Source organism: Takifugu flavidus, chromosome 2 (genome assembly GCF_003711565.1).
Source record: "Takifugu flavidus isolate HTHZ2018 chromosome 2, ASM371156v2, whole genome shotgun sequence".
Lineage (NCBI taxonomy): Eukaryota > Metazoa > Chordata > Actinopteri > Tetraodontiformes > Tetraodontidae > Takifugu > Takifugu flavidus.
Genome location: NC_079521.1, coordinates 16,093,901 through 16,109,681, shown reverse-complemented (window position 1 = coordinate 16,109,681; position 15,781 = coordinate 16,093,901). Strand labels below are relative to the sequence as shown.

General features: G+C 49.5%; 3 protein-coding genes across 18 annotated transcripts in view; 1 reads left to right on the top strand and 2 right to left on the bottom strand.

Annotated features, from left to right (window-relative positions):
* Window positions 1-53: 53 nt before the first annotated feature.
* Window positions 54-2,661, bottom strand: sord (sorbitol dehydrogenase). Its single transcript, XM_057025027.1, has 9 exons — window positions 2,532-2,661; window positions 2,410-2,443; window positions 2,077-2,241; window positions 1,840-1,999; window positions 1,579-1,697; window positions 1,245-1,310; window positions 978-1,156; window positions 714-835; window positions 54-642 (listed from the first exon to the last, which is right to left on the bottom strand). Exons 1-9 carry the CDS (start codon window positions 2,583-2,585, stop codon window positions 477-479), a joined length of 1,065 nt encoding a protein of 354 aa, XP_056881007.1. The 5' UTR covers window positions 2,586-2,661; the 3' UTR covers window positions 54-476.
* Window positions 2,662-3,200: 539 nt separating this feature from the next.
* terb2 (telomere repeat binding bouquet formation protein 2) lies at window positions 3,201-15,749 on the bottom strand. Of its 4 annotated transcripts, XM_057025051.1 has the most exons (10): window positions 15,367-15,749; window positions 14,991-15,074; window positions 6,549-6,653; window positions 6,062-6,261; window positions 4,235-4,316; window positions 4,002-4,141; window positions 3,864-3,925; window positions 3,721-3,773; window positions 3,540-3,628; window positions 3,201-3,464 (listed from the first exon to the last, which is right to left on the bottom strand). In XM_057025051.1, the coding sequence occupies exons 4-10, from the start codon at window positions 6,072-6,074 to the stop codon at window positions 3,349-3,351; spliced, it is 555 nt and encodes a 184-aa protein (XP_056881031.1). In that variant the 5' UTR covers window positions 6,075-6,261; window positions 6,549-6,653; window positions 14,991-15,074; window positions 15,367-15,749; the 3' UTR covers window positions 3,201-3,348. The 4 variants fall into 4 exon arrangements, with proteins under 4 accessions (XP_056881031.1, XP_056881030.1, XP_056881032.1 ...); XM_057025050.1 differs by lacking the exon at window positions 14,991-15,074; XM_057025052.1 differs by lacking the exons at window positions 6,062-6,261; window positions 6,549-6,653; window positions 14,991-15,074; window positions 15,367-15,749 and adding an exon at window positions 4,566-5,620 and having other exon boundaries at window positions 3,725-3,773.
* Window positions 14,985-15,781, top strand: part of tjp1a (tight junction protein 1a) — a 58,276-nt gene continuing 57,479 nt past the window's right edge. For 4 of the 13 annotated variants that reach the window (XM_057024357.1, XM_057024349.1, XM_057024322.1 and 1 more), the window contains exon 1: window positions 14,991-15,546. In XM_057024357.1, coding sequence (XP_056880337.1) covers window positions 15,455-15,546 — 92 coding nt within the window. In that variant the 5' untranslated portion in view covers window positions 14,991-15,454. Of the gene's footprint in view, window positions 15,547-15,781 lie in introns of all 13 variants that reach the window. The other 9 variants (XM_057024297.1, XM_057024289.1, XM_057024270.1 and 6 more) reach the window with 4 other exon arrangements.

The following is a 15,781-nucleotide window of genomic DNA, read 5'->3' as shown; positions in this document are numbered from 1 at the left end:
ATATTACCCCACAACTGCAGGATCGCTTTAATGACTGCACGGAAGAGCGGAGGTTGTGAGTATTATCGCTGGTTTCTTTTATTTTGCTGAAAGAAAAAAAAAAAAAACTTTCTCTGAAAATCTTTTGCTTTTCTAATACATTCTTCCACAACTCTCTTGCTCCCCCTATCGCCGCAATGCGGTACTACAGATGCAATCCAAAGTCTACTTATTTTATTCATAATTATTAGTATTGTTACCATTATACCACAGTATCTTTAAGCAAAACATACAGAATGTGCAAACAAAATATACTTGTGAGTGAAGCAAAGCTGAGCACAGCAGATTTTTAACCGTTAACGTTATGCTCTTCTGAGCCGACTGTTGTCTGTCGTCAGCCTGTCTTTCTGACCTAATTACCTTATCTGTTTATTCAAGGGTCAATGTCCAACGTTCATCCGTCACGCCGAGTCGCTCTGGTTCGTTTCCTGCTGGGATCAGGGATTCTGATCCTCCTGGTCACACTTTAACATGACCTTTATCCCGATGCCCTGACGAGTGGTCTCAAAAGCCTTGACCGCCTGCTCCAGTGGGAAGCGATGGGTCACCAGGGGCTTCACGTTCACCTTCCCCGACGCCAGCATGGCGATGGCCATCGGCCAGCTTCAAAACAAAGTACAGATGAAGCGGCCGCGAATATAACGCACTAGTGAGCCGAATCGGACGTCATTTACGTGTTGCGGTAGCGGAAAACCCCTCTGATGTCCACTTCTCTTGTGGCGGCGTTGATGAGCGGAAGGGTGACCATCTCAGAGCCCAGGCCCACGACCACCACCACGCCCCCCGGGCGCGTCGCCTGAGAGCAGAGACAGAGATTACGTCACTGTCGCCATCTCATGACGCACGGCAGTTGTGTCGCAAGTCCCGAGCTGTCAACAGCCGGAATTGATGAGCATCGATGTTTGTCATTTGGTTCCAGGCTCCGACTCATCCCGTACATAGATGGCGGTCTGGATGCTGCTCTCCACGCCCGTGCATTCGATCGCCACATGAGGCTGAACGCCCAGCAGCTCCTCCGCCTTCTTAGCCAGCTGCTTTGGCTCCACCTTCCCGGTTACTTTCAGCTGGAAGTCGGCCCCCAGCTCTTTGGCCAGCGCCAGGCGTTCAGGAAACAGATCTAAAGTAGACGGGACAGAGATGGGGGGGTGGTGGATGGGAGCCTGTGCGTTTGCCATTAAGCGACTACAGCTGCAAAGGGTGTTTACCGGTGATGACGACCTGAGACGCCCCCAGAGCCTTGGCAACAATCAAACACACCAACCCGATGGGTCCTGACAGGGGAGAGAAAGGGGAGGGGCTGAAGCGCCTCATCCTAAACCACCGTTTTCGCCACCAGATGTTGTTAAATATTGAGTTCAAAGAGCGTTAAGGTTCAGCCAGTTTGAGGAGTCGAGACGATTCATGCGTTCACAACACACCCATCTGTTTATGTGAGCTGCTAAATTCCTTCGGGGTTCTGACACGTTGCACCTGGTTTAAGGTGCAAATATCGTTGCAAATATCAAAAAAATCCATCCCATCACTCCGGCCGAGTTTTACCTGCACCACAGATGAACACGGTGCTGCCGAGGGTCACACCGGCCCTCTGGCACGCGTGGATCCCTACAGACAGAGGTTCGATCAGAGCCCCCTCCTCGAAGGTTACGTTGTCGGGCAACCTGGTTCGTTGAAAATTAGCCACAGACGCACAGAAAAGCAGAAGGACGAGAGGAAGAGCGGCGATGTTACGCAAGAGTTCAGAGAGATCAGACAGCTGTTGGGCAACCTGTGGGACAAAGGCAAGCAGGGGCGAACGGTTACTTGTAGCAGAAGTTGGCATTGTGCTTGTAGAATCGGCAAAGATTTCCATCGTCGGGGGGCGTGGCGCAGAAGAAGATGGTCGGAGACAGGTTGTATTTGCCCGTTTTGAAGTACTCGTCCATCTCACGAGGGACGCCAGGCTCGATGGCCACTCTGTCTCCTTGGGAACGAGTCGATCATACACACTTATTGATCATCATTTTAGGAGAGGAACGCCTCCTCAGGCTGCCTCCTTACCGACTTTAAGATGCTTGACCGCCGAGCCAACTTTCACCACCCGGCCCGAGGCCTCGTGTCCCAGCACCATTGGATCTTTGACAACAAAGTCTGCAATTCTGCCATGCTGCCAGTAGTGAACGTCTGATCCACAGATCCCAACGGAGTGCATCTGAAGTAAGACATCTGCAGCAATAGAGATGATTCAGAACTTTTAATTAAATGTAAACCTTACAATGGATATGCAGCAAAAACAAATACAGCGTTTATTTGGCAAACACTCATCAACCAAGCAACTTGTAGTTTGGAATTCTTCAGGAAAAAGGCAGGAAAAACTCGTTGAATGTATTTTACCATTGGGTCCGGGTTCTGGTACGGGGAGGTGCACCTGTCACAGATTCGAAGTGCTCGCAGTTACAATTCAGAAATTAAAAATAAATGAACCGATGAAATGGAGTTTTTATTTAGGTTCCTACCAGCCGGAGGTCTCCCGGAGAGTAAAGCACAGCGGACAGATTTTCTTGTGCCATGACGAAAGTGTCGGAGCGAAATAAGTCCAAACGACACGCGACAGAACCTGAGTCCGACTGCGCTTCCTATGAGTGAAAACAAAGGCTGTGATTGGCTACCCAGCAGCGGAAGAGTCCATTTCAGTAGGGGGATTAGCGAAGAATTTAAGAAGAATTTAAAAAACATTTTACTAGAAAAAAGGAAACTCACATTACTATGTTACATGTTTAACGAACAGCTTTAAGATAATGTGATTAGGGTTCGTTTTATTGCAAAAATGAGTCAATAATACATCAATGTAACCATCATGAATCCCTTCGACTTTCACTGTTCTGCCGTCCGTCCCTCACAGCCAGAATTATGGATTGGACCCTGCAGAAAGACCCCAGTTGATTCCATGAGTTAGAACTCAGTAGATCCTTTTCCTCCTTATTGCTGTTTTAATCTGTTACACTGTGTGTCATTGTGTATTTTCATATAGACCAATGAGCTATATTTAACCCCAGTTTAGTTTATGTCAAATTAGCATATTTCTATTCAATGTAATTTGAGTAGTGATATGCTGCACTACTACTCATCATATAATATAAAGGATAGAAATTTATTTTATAACCTAAAGGGACATGGCAGTAGGAGTCACTTAACAAACGTTTATTAGCCGTGGTACAAGCTTTATTTAACACTGTTCTACTTTACACTACAAACACAAATGCTGACGCAACGGCGGTGGTTTCTTTAATGATAGACGTGGTTGTAATAACTGCTAATGTCCACGGTTTCCTCTCAGAATGTGTCCAGTGGGCAGCAGGGAGCTTTGCAGCTGAAGCATCTCAACCTTGCAGGAACGTAATCACACAGGTCACCTGAATATTTCGGCAGGTTGTCCATGCTTACATACCCTGTGGTGAGGAGACCAGAAATATCAGCATCAGGAGATTTGACACCGTAAAACATTCCAAGCCAGACCGAATTACCTGTACATGTGTCACGGTCTGGAGAATCATTCAAAGAGGAACCCAGAGAGTCTTCACTTCCTTGCGAGTGTGCGTCAGACGACGATGAACTGAATAAAGAGAGGAGCAACGGATTAAACTCAGGGGAACGGCCTTTAAATCCCACTGCAGTCTAGACACCTTTACTGGAACGGTAACATACTCACTTCTGCTGGATCCTTCGACAGGTCCATCATCCGTCTGCATGCTCCAACTCTTATAGCAACAATGCAAGACAGAGAGAAGTGTGAGGACAAGACAGCACGGTGGAGTGTATCAATTCTAAATTTAAGGGAAAGGACTCGCCTCTGTTTCAGGCTGCTCATCAAAAGACTCCCAAATTAACCTCCCGACCACCTCTCTGACTTCTTAAAATCAGAGACAGGAGACCACAACAGTTGGAAGCAGCGATTTGCTGTGACTCGCAACCCATTGCGTTCTCACCATCCTGTATGGAGGCTGGAGGCAGCACGTAGTGGCCAATGTACACCGATCGGACGCTCCGGCGCCGCTCACAGGTGGACAGGAACAGGCTGTGAAACACCACCACTTGGTTCCAAAGGTAATCTCTGCTCTCATATATCCTGGGAAGAGGAAAGAACTTTGTTCAATAAAAAAGACGACTGATATTTTAGATTATAAATATGCTGCTTTATCCATATTTCTACCGTGCTCACCTGAGAGTATCTGGACAGGTTGCATCCTCACTGAAAAGGTAATCTGCTTTCCTCCACCTGGCAACACTCCCACCCTCCGATACTGTAAGGGACATTGTATATTTAATAGCATAAAGCTAATTTTAAGTCGTGTGAAAATTGCTTTTTTACAAACAACACTTGTGTCTACGAACCTATAAATCTCTCACAGTTCGTTCTACCTCTTTACAACTATAATATAGCTAAAGCTTTTCGATATTTTAACATTTGCGGCTTCGACGTTGTTAATAATGGTAGTTGATGTTGTTAGCAAGGCTAAGCTAGTGTGTTTATCTAAAAGCTATAAACTTACTCCAGAAATGTTGGCAGGCTGGTGGCACACTGCTGGAAAACCAAGCGGTTTTATTCCTAAACATTTCTACAGTTAATGTGGGCGACGCATAATATCGAACATTTATTAAAATCGTTAGCAAAGAGTGTGTCTAAAAATCCAGTTTTTAACCAGTCTTTTGGCGCTGGTGCATTTAGGTGCTATCGGAAATAATCGGAAACAGGACCAAAAGATAAAAATAAAATAAATAAATAAAAACAAACAAACAAACACAAAAGCTTATATCAGCCCAAATACTGCTTTTAAATGATCCGTTATCCCGGCTATTTTAGAAATGACACAGGTGGATGAAGAGATGACGCAGAAAAAGGACACAAACACCGAAGCGCCACAAATTAATGCATTAATGTATTTTTTTTACATTATTTACGTATTTTTCAGTAATGTTTTAACTCTGTTTTAACTTAAACTATCTAAACCGTTTATGACACGCATATGATTTAACGAAGGGCAGCAGTTTATCCATAAACGCGAGTTACCCGCACTAGTACTTTCGGCCGCTAGATGGCGGTATTTTGTTACAGATGTTGACGGTGAACTCGTTTTACATTTTGTTTACCTCAAGCCGAGTACAAGCTAATATAAAACACCATATTGATTTTATGATTTATTTTCATACCATTAACGCTGCAGTAAATAATGGAAATAATAGTCCCAAATCAAGCTACATTGCCATGATTTATGAAGGCGGTGATGCTGCTTGAGGGAGGATGAGGATTTCACATCCAGATGTGTGTTGGCTTAAATAAGGATCACTCCAGTAGTATCCAGCAAAAGCCGATGCTGACATCCATCCCTCTGCTTTCTGCTTTGTCCCCTCCTCTCTTGGGCTGTTGGAGCTCATTCCTAACATGCTCCTCTCCCCTGTTCTAAAGCCCAATAATCAATCAACTTTATTTGTGTAGCACTTTTCATTCCACAGCCGCTCAAAGTGCTGTAACCTTGCGTTAGAAATCTCGTGTAACCATGTGTTTTATAACAGCAGAGGCCTGTGAAAGACGCCGCGGCGCTATAACGTGGCCGGTATAACTGATGGCTATGCTTTCCTGAACTCTGAAACCAGAAATGCTATTACCGTTCTATTGGGGGGGGGGGGGCTGCTGGTCTCAGGAGCTGGTTAGAGTGGCGTTCAGCCAGCGAGCGTCACATGCACACGCTCAGCAGCCGCTCTGGAATGGCCGATTTATGCCGCTGATACCAGGCCGCCGACTCTAACGCGTATTCCTGCGTGCATATTGGAAATACTCCTGCTAGCGCCCGCCGTTCTGCCACCTCACACAGCCACTGGCTGAGGAGGTTCGACCTAACGTGCCTCTGTTGCCATGACAACAGCAAAGCCACACCTTTTTTTTCTTGCACCCAACCATCCCCCCCCACCAACAGGCGCTGGAGCTGGGGCAACCATGCAAGGATGTTTAAGACGAGCTGTGGAACATCATGTATGCGAGCAGCCGCACCTTTGATCAGCATCGGCTCCACACGTCGGAGGGTTGCTGGCTAAATGCTCGTCCCTGCACCTGATCCTTGACTCCATCGGGCGTGAGAACCATTTGCAGTCGCCGCGCTGAATTCCAAACGACGCCGTTTACGAGCGGCGAGTGTAACGGGTTGAAAACCGACATCACTGACGTTGACGAGCGGTCGCCGCTTCAGTCGTCTGTCGAGTAATCGTTGCACAGTGTTTTATGTAGATTTGAATGTAGATTGTAAACATGGTAATAAATAAGCCGACCCATGAATTGGCTCCACAGACGTCTACTGGTGTGTGTGTGTGGTCTCTCCAAACTAGTATTCCTTAATCTGAATGACCCAGATTAACCTGCTCCTTGTCTGGGGTTTGGGGGTTTTTTTTGGATACAGGGAAGGCACAGGTGTTACACAATTTATTCAGAACGATTGTGGCACCTTTCTGAGGGAACGTGACTGATCTCCATGGCAACTCACCGCAGCGAAAAGAGAGCTATAGTAAAGACCTCTCTAGAGAAGTGGCTGATTTCCTGTTATTTCATGGAGAGCGTCTTAATCCAAATCTGCCCTCCTGGTGGACGACTGTGGAGAGAAGACAGGGACATTAGTGGTGATTATGACCTGATTTAAGACATTCCTGTCAACCTAACATCAAGTCAAGGGGCGTGAAAATTGTCTCACTACTCCAGGATGATCCACGTTTGGAGTTTCATTTTCAATGGTTAACAGACGCGTAGCCTTCGTTAGCTAACGCTACAGCTAACGCTACAGCTAACGATTCAAGTTCTGGTCCAGATTCATTGTAATCGAGATTAATCCGCAGCAGTCCTGTGGGCAAAAGAACCATTTGACAGAAAGGTATGATTTGAAACCGCCTGTTTCTTATCAAACCCGTCAGAATTTATGGTCCTCCATTTCCCATCATGAACCACACATGCGCTCTGGGTAGCGTGCACACGCTCCAAACTGCTTTAGACAGTCAGAAAAAAGGGGTTTAAGAACTGAAATAAGCGTCTCTATGACACCGCGGATGAATCTGGACTATCAAATAATTCCCAGGCCAAAATGAAAAGCTGACATGTGTTTACAAATCGCCGCCGGCTGTGAATTTTACGGCTGCCAGGTTCCACCAGACCGCCGCTCGCCGCTGTGGTGGGTGCTGAGACGGGAGCGTAAACCACGGCGAGGCTGCGCCATGACGTAAAACCGACCCGTCCAGCTTGTTCCTCCGCCTCGCTTCCCCTGCAGCCCAACCAGCAACATCAAAGGCGCCTGCTTCAAATCGCAGGTGTCGAAGGATTAAGGCCACGGCGGGACGGTTTCATCCTCAGCTCACCTTTGATGCGGCGCCCCGTTCACTCACCTGTAACCAGGGTTGATCGGCGTCTCCACGGTGCTGAGCTCAGTGGACCCCTGCGTGCGTGTATGGAATAGGTGAGGTCAGAGGTCACGGAACACCCTGGACCCTACCGTACAGACAGCCATTTGCAGTACCTCGGCCCTAACGTGTAACGCCCAACGTGAACGTAACACCTGATAATCGCAGCGTGTTTGCGTTAGCGCACGTTAGCATAACGAGCATTTAGGTCACAGCGGCGTTGTGTAAGGCCTCGCGCAGCCGCCGGGACCGCTGTCAACTCTTGTTATTTATGGGGTTTTTTCCTCCATGTGGCCTTTTTGTGTCTCCGGCGCGTTCCTCTAATGGTTTTATACCAATTTGTTCGCGATGCAGCGTGAATTAGCTGGTTTTTAGCAGCCAACCGGTCCTGATCCTGCTGGTCAGGGTGTCGGGTTCATCCCTAACGGGGCGGAGGGCCCCTGCCGCCGACCTTGTGACATTCCCTAATGACATGTTAGAAGTGAAGCAGAGGAGACGATGGAACTTTAGCAGCGCTGGGATCCTGGCTGCAGGCCCTGCGCTGACCTTTACCCTGTTTGGGCCACGGGGGGCGCGTTGGTGGAGGGACAGCAGGGTACATTGCTCCTCGGACCGTTAAGAAGCCATTTAGGCAACAGCTGAACAGAGGGGTGAGACGTCCCAGCCCTCACAGGCTCGAGGAGACCAACTCATCCTCGGCGTGGGCCCGTGTGGCCCCACACGTCCCCCACGTGCACGCGTGCGTTCGCCGGGCTGCGCGGGGAAATCGGTTAGGCAACAAACCAAATGAGTCGTTTGAAGAGAGGACACCTGCGGGACAGAAGCTGCCAACGGAAGAGTGTTTTTCTGTCTGAGGCGCTGCTGTGTCGCCGTGCCAACCGTGTGTGAGTGTTATCTGCCCTTGATGGGTCCGCCGTGACTCATCATCCGCAGGACGGCGCCACTCGGTAATGGCCGCCGCGTGGCGTTAATGCCCCGCTGAGGACCAGTCACCTGGATTAATGACGTGATTCGCGTTCCTTTTCCTCTCTTAGCTCCCGGCCCGACGCCGTCTTGGTCGGTTGTGTCCTTCGAGCGGATGAACGCCTGAAGGTTCGTCTTCACGAAGACAACCACGACACGTGCCGGCTGATTAAAGGGAACAATGTGGAGTCATGAAATCCTGATTTGGTGGCTTTAGCTTAGGTTTCCATAAAGATTTCTTTAACTCTGACCTTCTTAGAACTTCCCAACTCCAAACAGATGATCCGTTATTCAGCAATTATCTTATAATTGGGGTCAAACATGCCACCTAATGAGGGTCAAACATGCCACCTAATGAGGGTCAAACATGCCACCTCCATGCAGAACGCCCTATGACAGAGTAGCTCTCTAACTATGGCCGCCCGAAAGGCTCCTTGTATCCCTGTAGATGAAGGATATCGTGTCGTCGTCCTCATCAATAGGGTAGCCTTTGGTGTTAGCAGCAGGAGCCGCTAGCAGCTAGCCTAAACTACAGAAGTGCCTCTTCCTGTTGGATGCTAGTCTGACAAACCCAGCGGACGGCGGCGACGGGATCCTCCGTATTTACGAACGAAGCCTTGTCCGTTCCTTCTCATTCTCGCCGCACAGGACGACCTCGTTTAATAAAAACAGAGCGAGGCGGCATTTATTTCGCAACATTCTCTGCTTTTCATTAAAAACGTCTCGATGCAGAGCTACAGTGTAAAAGTGTGCACAAATATTAGCACAAACCTAAAAGCCTTTAGACAGGAATAATTTAAAGTGCTGTTTAACATAACGCCCTTATTTCAGGACTCCTCTCTTGCTCGCCAGGACCAGATAGCCGGACTCAGGCTATCTCTTTTGAAACAAACTCTAAACTGTTGAGACTAATCTGCCAGTTTGTGTTACTGATGTAGACCCTCTCCCGAGAGGCGAGGAGAGCCGGGGACAGGCTGACTAAAGTTTTACATAGATGATTGGGTTAAAGCGGTTCTGACTGATGTGCCCCCCCGGGGCGAGGACAACCGCTCCGCTCATTCATCTAAGGTCGTGGATGATTTCACTGTCTACGTATGCAGATGATGACCTTAATTATGAAACGGGCTGGTGCTCTCCACTCAGCACCGTGGAGTCGCTCCTGCGTCACGTTTCACGCGGATGAATCAGAACTGATGGAACCTGCTCTTTACCTGAAGGTGATCGGGTCATCCGGGGCGGCGGCGGTCGGGCTGATTGGACCGATAAAGTCCTTTAAATGAAAATGGTCACATGGTCGCCTGCTGTTGTGTCGTTATCAACCCTGCTAGCGGATTAGCTAACTGTTTAAATGACATTTTGGAGCACCTTCTTTGTAAATCCTTGGTACAATAATACTCAATATTGGGTGAGATCATCTCAGAATGATCTTGAAAAGATCGTAATAAGGGAAGGAGAGCTTCTGACGAGACCTTAGAGAGGAGGTCTGTGGACAGAGGGCGTCTCACCGGTGGCGTCCGTGCTATTTGTGGATGTTTCTGTTTTGGTTCATATCAAAAGGGGGGGGACTGAAAAGAAATGACGTGTGTTGCCTGTTCCTTTGAGGTGTGACTGTCAGGAAGTCCAGGAGAGAGCTGGCTGACAGGCTCGACGCTCCGACCGCTCAATCACACCCTGTTAGCCGCTGGTGTCTGTCACTGTCTGACTCAGCGCTGCGCTGCCCACCAGCAGGATGGACGCATAGTAGCTCTAAACTGTTCAGCAGTGTGTTCAGCCGCGCTCCCATAATGCACCGTTCCACCGTTCTGGGGCGTCCGGAGGTCACGTGAGCTCGAGAAACTGCTGTTGCTACGGTCCTCTTGGAAACAGGCGAAAGCTTAGACTCCGGAGAGAACGTGTGGAGATTGCGAAGGCCGTCACATGACGGGCGGGTTCAGGTTACCTCTGCGTGACCTTCACCTCGGCCTCGCTAGTCTGCGCGGGGCTGCAGAATCTTTCCTTCAGCTCGCCGCACGTGAGCGATGTAAAGAAGACCTTCATCCCCTCGTCTAATCTACACTGTTTAGCATTTGTGCTTTGATGGACTGAGCTTTCATTCCCTCGTGCACATGGCCCGCGTGGGTTTTTTTTTTAGCACATGTAGCGCACACGTAGGAGCGGCGCCACCTGTTTTAGCAGAGCATGCAGCGGCGTGCAGGGTTGTGGCACGCCATGGCCTGAGAGGACCCATCTGAGCAGCTCGCAAGAAGTTGGTTTTAGAGTTTAGAAGTTGTTATGTAAGGAATGCACGCCACGCTCGTGCACATCCCTCACGCTGTTGCCGGTCCTGGAGTTTTGACTGGACCCGGCGGCGCTCCGCTTTAGCTCTTCTCTCTGTCGATTGGCCGCCGTGGCCCAAGAATATCGCGCGCAGCCACTCGTTAATCCCGTTTCTCTCCTACTTTCAAGAGATTAGTCAGCAGTTTGTTCCTCTTCCTACATTTGCTGATAAATGGCCACAACTGCATTCTGGTTCGGAGTTAATCGAGGGCTTAAATCATAAACTCGCTCGTAAACCAGTAGACCAGTAAACCAATTAGCAACAAATGCTAATTTAAAGCTACGGCCTATTTGTGTCCACAGTTGGTAAACCTTTACATTTGCATGAAAATACAAACCAAAAACTGTTGATGAATGTTGTCAAATGGGTCCATGTAGGAAAAAGTCACCACAGTTACTTGCAAAAATAAGTTTATTTACATTTCATTACAAATGTGGGTGCATGAGAGAGAGAGCGAGAGAGAGACTATGTAAATGTATGCACTGACAGATGGTGGGACGTCTCCTCCTCACTCTTCACTGAGATTTCTGTGATAGAATACACAGTGACAGCGTATGCACATGCACACGTATGGCACCACCTGGGGCACCGCTAATATGATAAACATGCATCTGATAACATACATTTGTAGTGCAAATCGCCCAAACTGACTCGCTTCTTGCTGATTTGCATCATCTCGTGCTCTGACTCGACGCTGCCTCGCGTCTGTCTCCTCTTCAGTCTTTTAAATTCAAGAGCGCATCTGGTCGCAGCCACAGGTGTGAAATCAGGTGATATTCAGGGGAAATATGGCGACGGTGCCAGAGCGTGGTAACACGAGGGGACACCCTGTGCCAGCCGCTCAGAGGCCATGGCGGCGTCAGCAGATCCGCGGCCGGAGCGGGACAGGTGAAAGTTTCCACCTGGCAGCCTGTTAATAAAGGTGACAGCAGGGAAGGGAAGGGGGGGGGGGGGGCGCCAAACCCTGCTGACTGGAGGAGCAGCAAAGGTTCGATTTACTGTAGTGTCACCCCGTTTGCTGGGGGACAAACACGCGGTGATGGATGGACTCGTGCACAAAGTTGGTGAGGAAATTCAGGCGTAATATCTGTTGACGTATATCCCCGTCACCTGGAACCATGATTGTTTTCTTTCCTTCAGCTCTGAAGCTGGAGCATAAATCACCCCTGAGCAGCCCCCCCCACACACACACACACTCCGTTTGTCTTCCACTCCACCCTCCTACACCTCCGTTATTCAACCCGAAATCTGTGACCTGTACGTGCACGCAGGGGGCGGCGAGGGTGTGGAAGGGTGTTGGGGGGCACACATAGCGTGCAGAAATGCCTTCACGAAGGCCGTGCGGCTTTTAAAGGAAGAGCGAACTTCTGCCACCGCTTCATTTCCATATCGCATTAGCCTCGGTTGGTGCCCGTGCCCTGCGTGGCGTGCGCAGCGTCCACGTCTGGCCGCCCATGTGTGCTTTCTTATCACATCACCGCTCTCCGGCGAGTCACGGGCGGGTTTTTAATCAGCAGACACAGTTAGTTATAGCTCCGCGCCGCACCTCTCGCTGCCCATTCCTCTTTTTCTCGAAGCGCTTCATCCTCCCATCCTTCATCCTCCCACGGCTCAGACGTCCCGGGCGCATTTAATGTCCCGTCACCGCCGTGTGAGATGCAGGACGGCTCGCCGCCGCCGCCGTTATTAGATTGTCTTTCATCCCAGTTCAGTCTGGAACTGGAGCCAGTGCCAGCTTAACTGTTTAGGATCCAATTTATTTTATTTTTTAAAATCTGCTATTTTGTGACATTCTCCCACTTAATTCCGTTCTGTCCGTTTATTTAAGCCGCATCGCGTTGAGTCACAGGATGAGCGCGACCTCGGCTGAGGGCTGGCGCGGTTTCATGGCGGTACAGGTGGATGACGCTATTTCCGGTTTGGGTGTAAGTTAATCTATCTGCTGGGTTGTAACACACACACACACACACACACACACACACACGCCGTCCTGAGTCGATGTCGTGTGCACAATGATTACGTGCGCCTCGGACATGAAAGGGAGCCAGAGGGAGCGAGAGAGACAGTCCAAGGCTACAGATTTAATCTGGATGTTGTGGTCATGTGATTAATCGTGGACAGGGGCCAGGGGATAGTGTAATTTATGGTGGTGGCACTTGTGGGGGGGGGGGGGGGGGGGGGGCACCACATTGGGATGTTTGCTGCTCCTCAGGGAAATCTCATCCTTAAACCAATCAGTATTCTTCTCATGTCCTTCTCGACATAAATTCATCACGGGAGGGGATCTTTGAAGGCTTTAAAGTCGCTTTTATTTACATTCTCGTGAGGAGTTTCTACATGTGCAGCGAAGGAGGCGAGATAAAGAGATAAAGAGTCCATTTTAAAGTCCGTATCGGCAATAAAGTTTGATTTAATAACAGGCAACAAAGACAATATGGACGGCGTCCTGAGGAGTTGTGCGTCATTCTCAGTCCCCACTGTCCTCCTGGCTTAAGACCATATCGCTGCTGGGGCGCCCTCGCTATCCTCGCTCTCTTTCAGGTCACCGCGGCGTGTGTGTGTGTGTGTGTGCGTGTGTGTGTGTGCCTTTGACTTAATCCTCTTTCTAACTCCCAGAAGTGTAAACAAACATGGGAGAAGAGGGGAGGTAGGTTGTGTTGAGGGTCCGCTGGCAGGAATTAGTGTTGCTGTGCAGCCGCCAGCGCTGAAAACAGCACTTTTCCCTCTGACCTTGGCCACCAGCTGCGACCAGACGGCCCCATCAAACACAGCTCGCCCGTTTCTATCGCGCCGTCTCGAGTGCGGCTCGTGCGCTTCTCCCTTCCGTTCCTCTGTTTAATAGCGTGGACGAATGTTTATACGGCGGGAGGGAGGCTTCTGTCATCGCTCACGCTGTGGTTTCATGGTAACTTCATGTCTGGGAGACTCTCCAGCTCCGCTGCCATCTTGTTTAAAGTTAATGGTGCTGTCCAGAGGATTTACGCCGTGTTTATGGTTACGTCACGCTCCTTCTAAACACCCTGGAAGAATCAGTGCAAAGGTCTGGCTGGAGGTCGCACGGAGACACCCAGACCTTGTGTTCATGGGTGTTTTGTCCTCGAGGACTCGCCGAAGACTCGCGTTTACTGGCATTTAAATATGACACCAGATCGATCATTGATTTGCATCTTCGGGCCCCACCAGAGGGGGAGTCAAAGGCAGCTGGAACCTCTGGCTCAGCAGTAAGCGGTAGCTTGGCTTACATGAAAACGTTCGGATCAAATGGAAAATTCAATGTCATTTTCCTTCCGAACTCGTAATCTCTCTGGACCTTAATTAGCTCCGTGCGGCTCAGTTTAACCGAGCCTTCAATAAGATCATGTTGCCTTAACTCATCGTCCGGTCGTGGCGGCGCGACAAGCGTGTGGCCAGTTAACAAGATTGAGATTTAAATAACAAGGTCAGTTCTGACAGAAGATGACACGGAGCCCCATACAGCACGCGGACACCCACTTCCTGCAAAATCTGCCAACCTTGCAGAGATAGCCTCCAAACATTCAGATGCTATTGTGAACTACAGGATACTTATGCTAACAATAACCTGACCAACCTCCAGAGGTCTTGGAGCGCGTGTCCATGTTTACACTTCCTTTATTTGGCCCCCGTTTACCTTCTGATGCTAATAAATACGCTGAGTAACAACCTCAGAAGGGTTAACGCTTTCAAGGCGCTAATGATGCTCCTAACCTATAATACACCAGGCGCTCCACTGCACATTATACACACTTGTCGTCCTCGATTTTATTTGATCTGTGGCCAGCAATGATCTTATGAGAGTGGGTGGGGAAACGCACTCGAGTAGGAGGCTCAAGTCCAGCTCCAGCCCCAGCTTCACCACCAAGCCTCTACTGGGCAAATTCTGGTTGAAAATGATGCCGGCAGCAGAAAATGGCAGTTCGCGGCTTTCTCGTGCACGCGGGGGGGGTGGGGGGGTGGGGAGGAAGTGGCGATGTATCATCTGTGCTTATTTTATGTGGCTGCCTTTAAGTGGAGCCCTTATAATATTGATTACATTGTTAATTACATGTTGTAAATATGGTAAAATAATCCCGATTTACAGCAGCAGCAGCAGCAGCAGGTTCTCCCCTCGTAAAGCACCACACAGCTGCCTCGTCCTTCCTCCTCCTCCTCCTCCTCCCCTGCTCTTCCTCTCCTCCCTCCTTGTCACTCCACAGCTCCCTCTCCCTCTCTTTGGACACAGGCGCGCTTTCCTTCCTCCTACCTCACAGACATTCGGGTGCCACCGCCGTCGCATCCCCTCTCTCTGCCCCTGGTTTCTTTCTTTCTTTCTCCTCACTCTTTTTTCCTGAATTAAAGCGGCACAGGGGGAGGAAAGAGCAGAGAGAGAGAGAGAGCGAGAAGAGGGGGTAAAAGTGGGCGCTACGGAGCGAACCACAACAATGACCCGGTCCTGACTAAAATTGAATGGATTAAGCAATCTATTCTGAGCGCTAATGAGATTAGAGACATGGGTCGCGACGGCGTGGTACCTTTCCTTGAGCTCCTCGGGGAACATTTTCCCCGTCAGCGCTCCTCCATTCGCGGAAATTGCGTGTTCTGATCGGGGGACAATAACAAACACTTGAATGCGCGCTTACCTGTGCCGCTCCAGTGGCGCGCGGATTCCTCGAAGTAGCAGAAGAAGAAGAAGAAGAAGAAGTAGCAGCGCGAGCCGAGGATGACAAAATGAAGTACCAGAAGTACATCACGGTGATGCAGATGGCCATGGGAGTGACAGCCTCCAACAAAGACTGCCTCCCCACCAAGAGACAGCTGTGGTGAGTACAGGGGTGGAGGAGGAGCGCAGCGCGTGGGCTTTGTTGCTGCTTTGTTTTTATAGTTGGCATCTTTGCGGGAAAACTGTGGCAAAGGTGGAGGACGGCTCCGTTAATTAGCCTGTTAGCCTGGTTGTCATGGAAAGCTTCAGTCAGCGGCGCGTGCGAAGTTGAAGCAGCTGTTGGCGGAAGTCTGTCTCTCTCTCCGTGGTTCTATGTCTCTCTCTCGCTCTCTCTC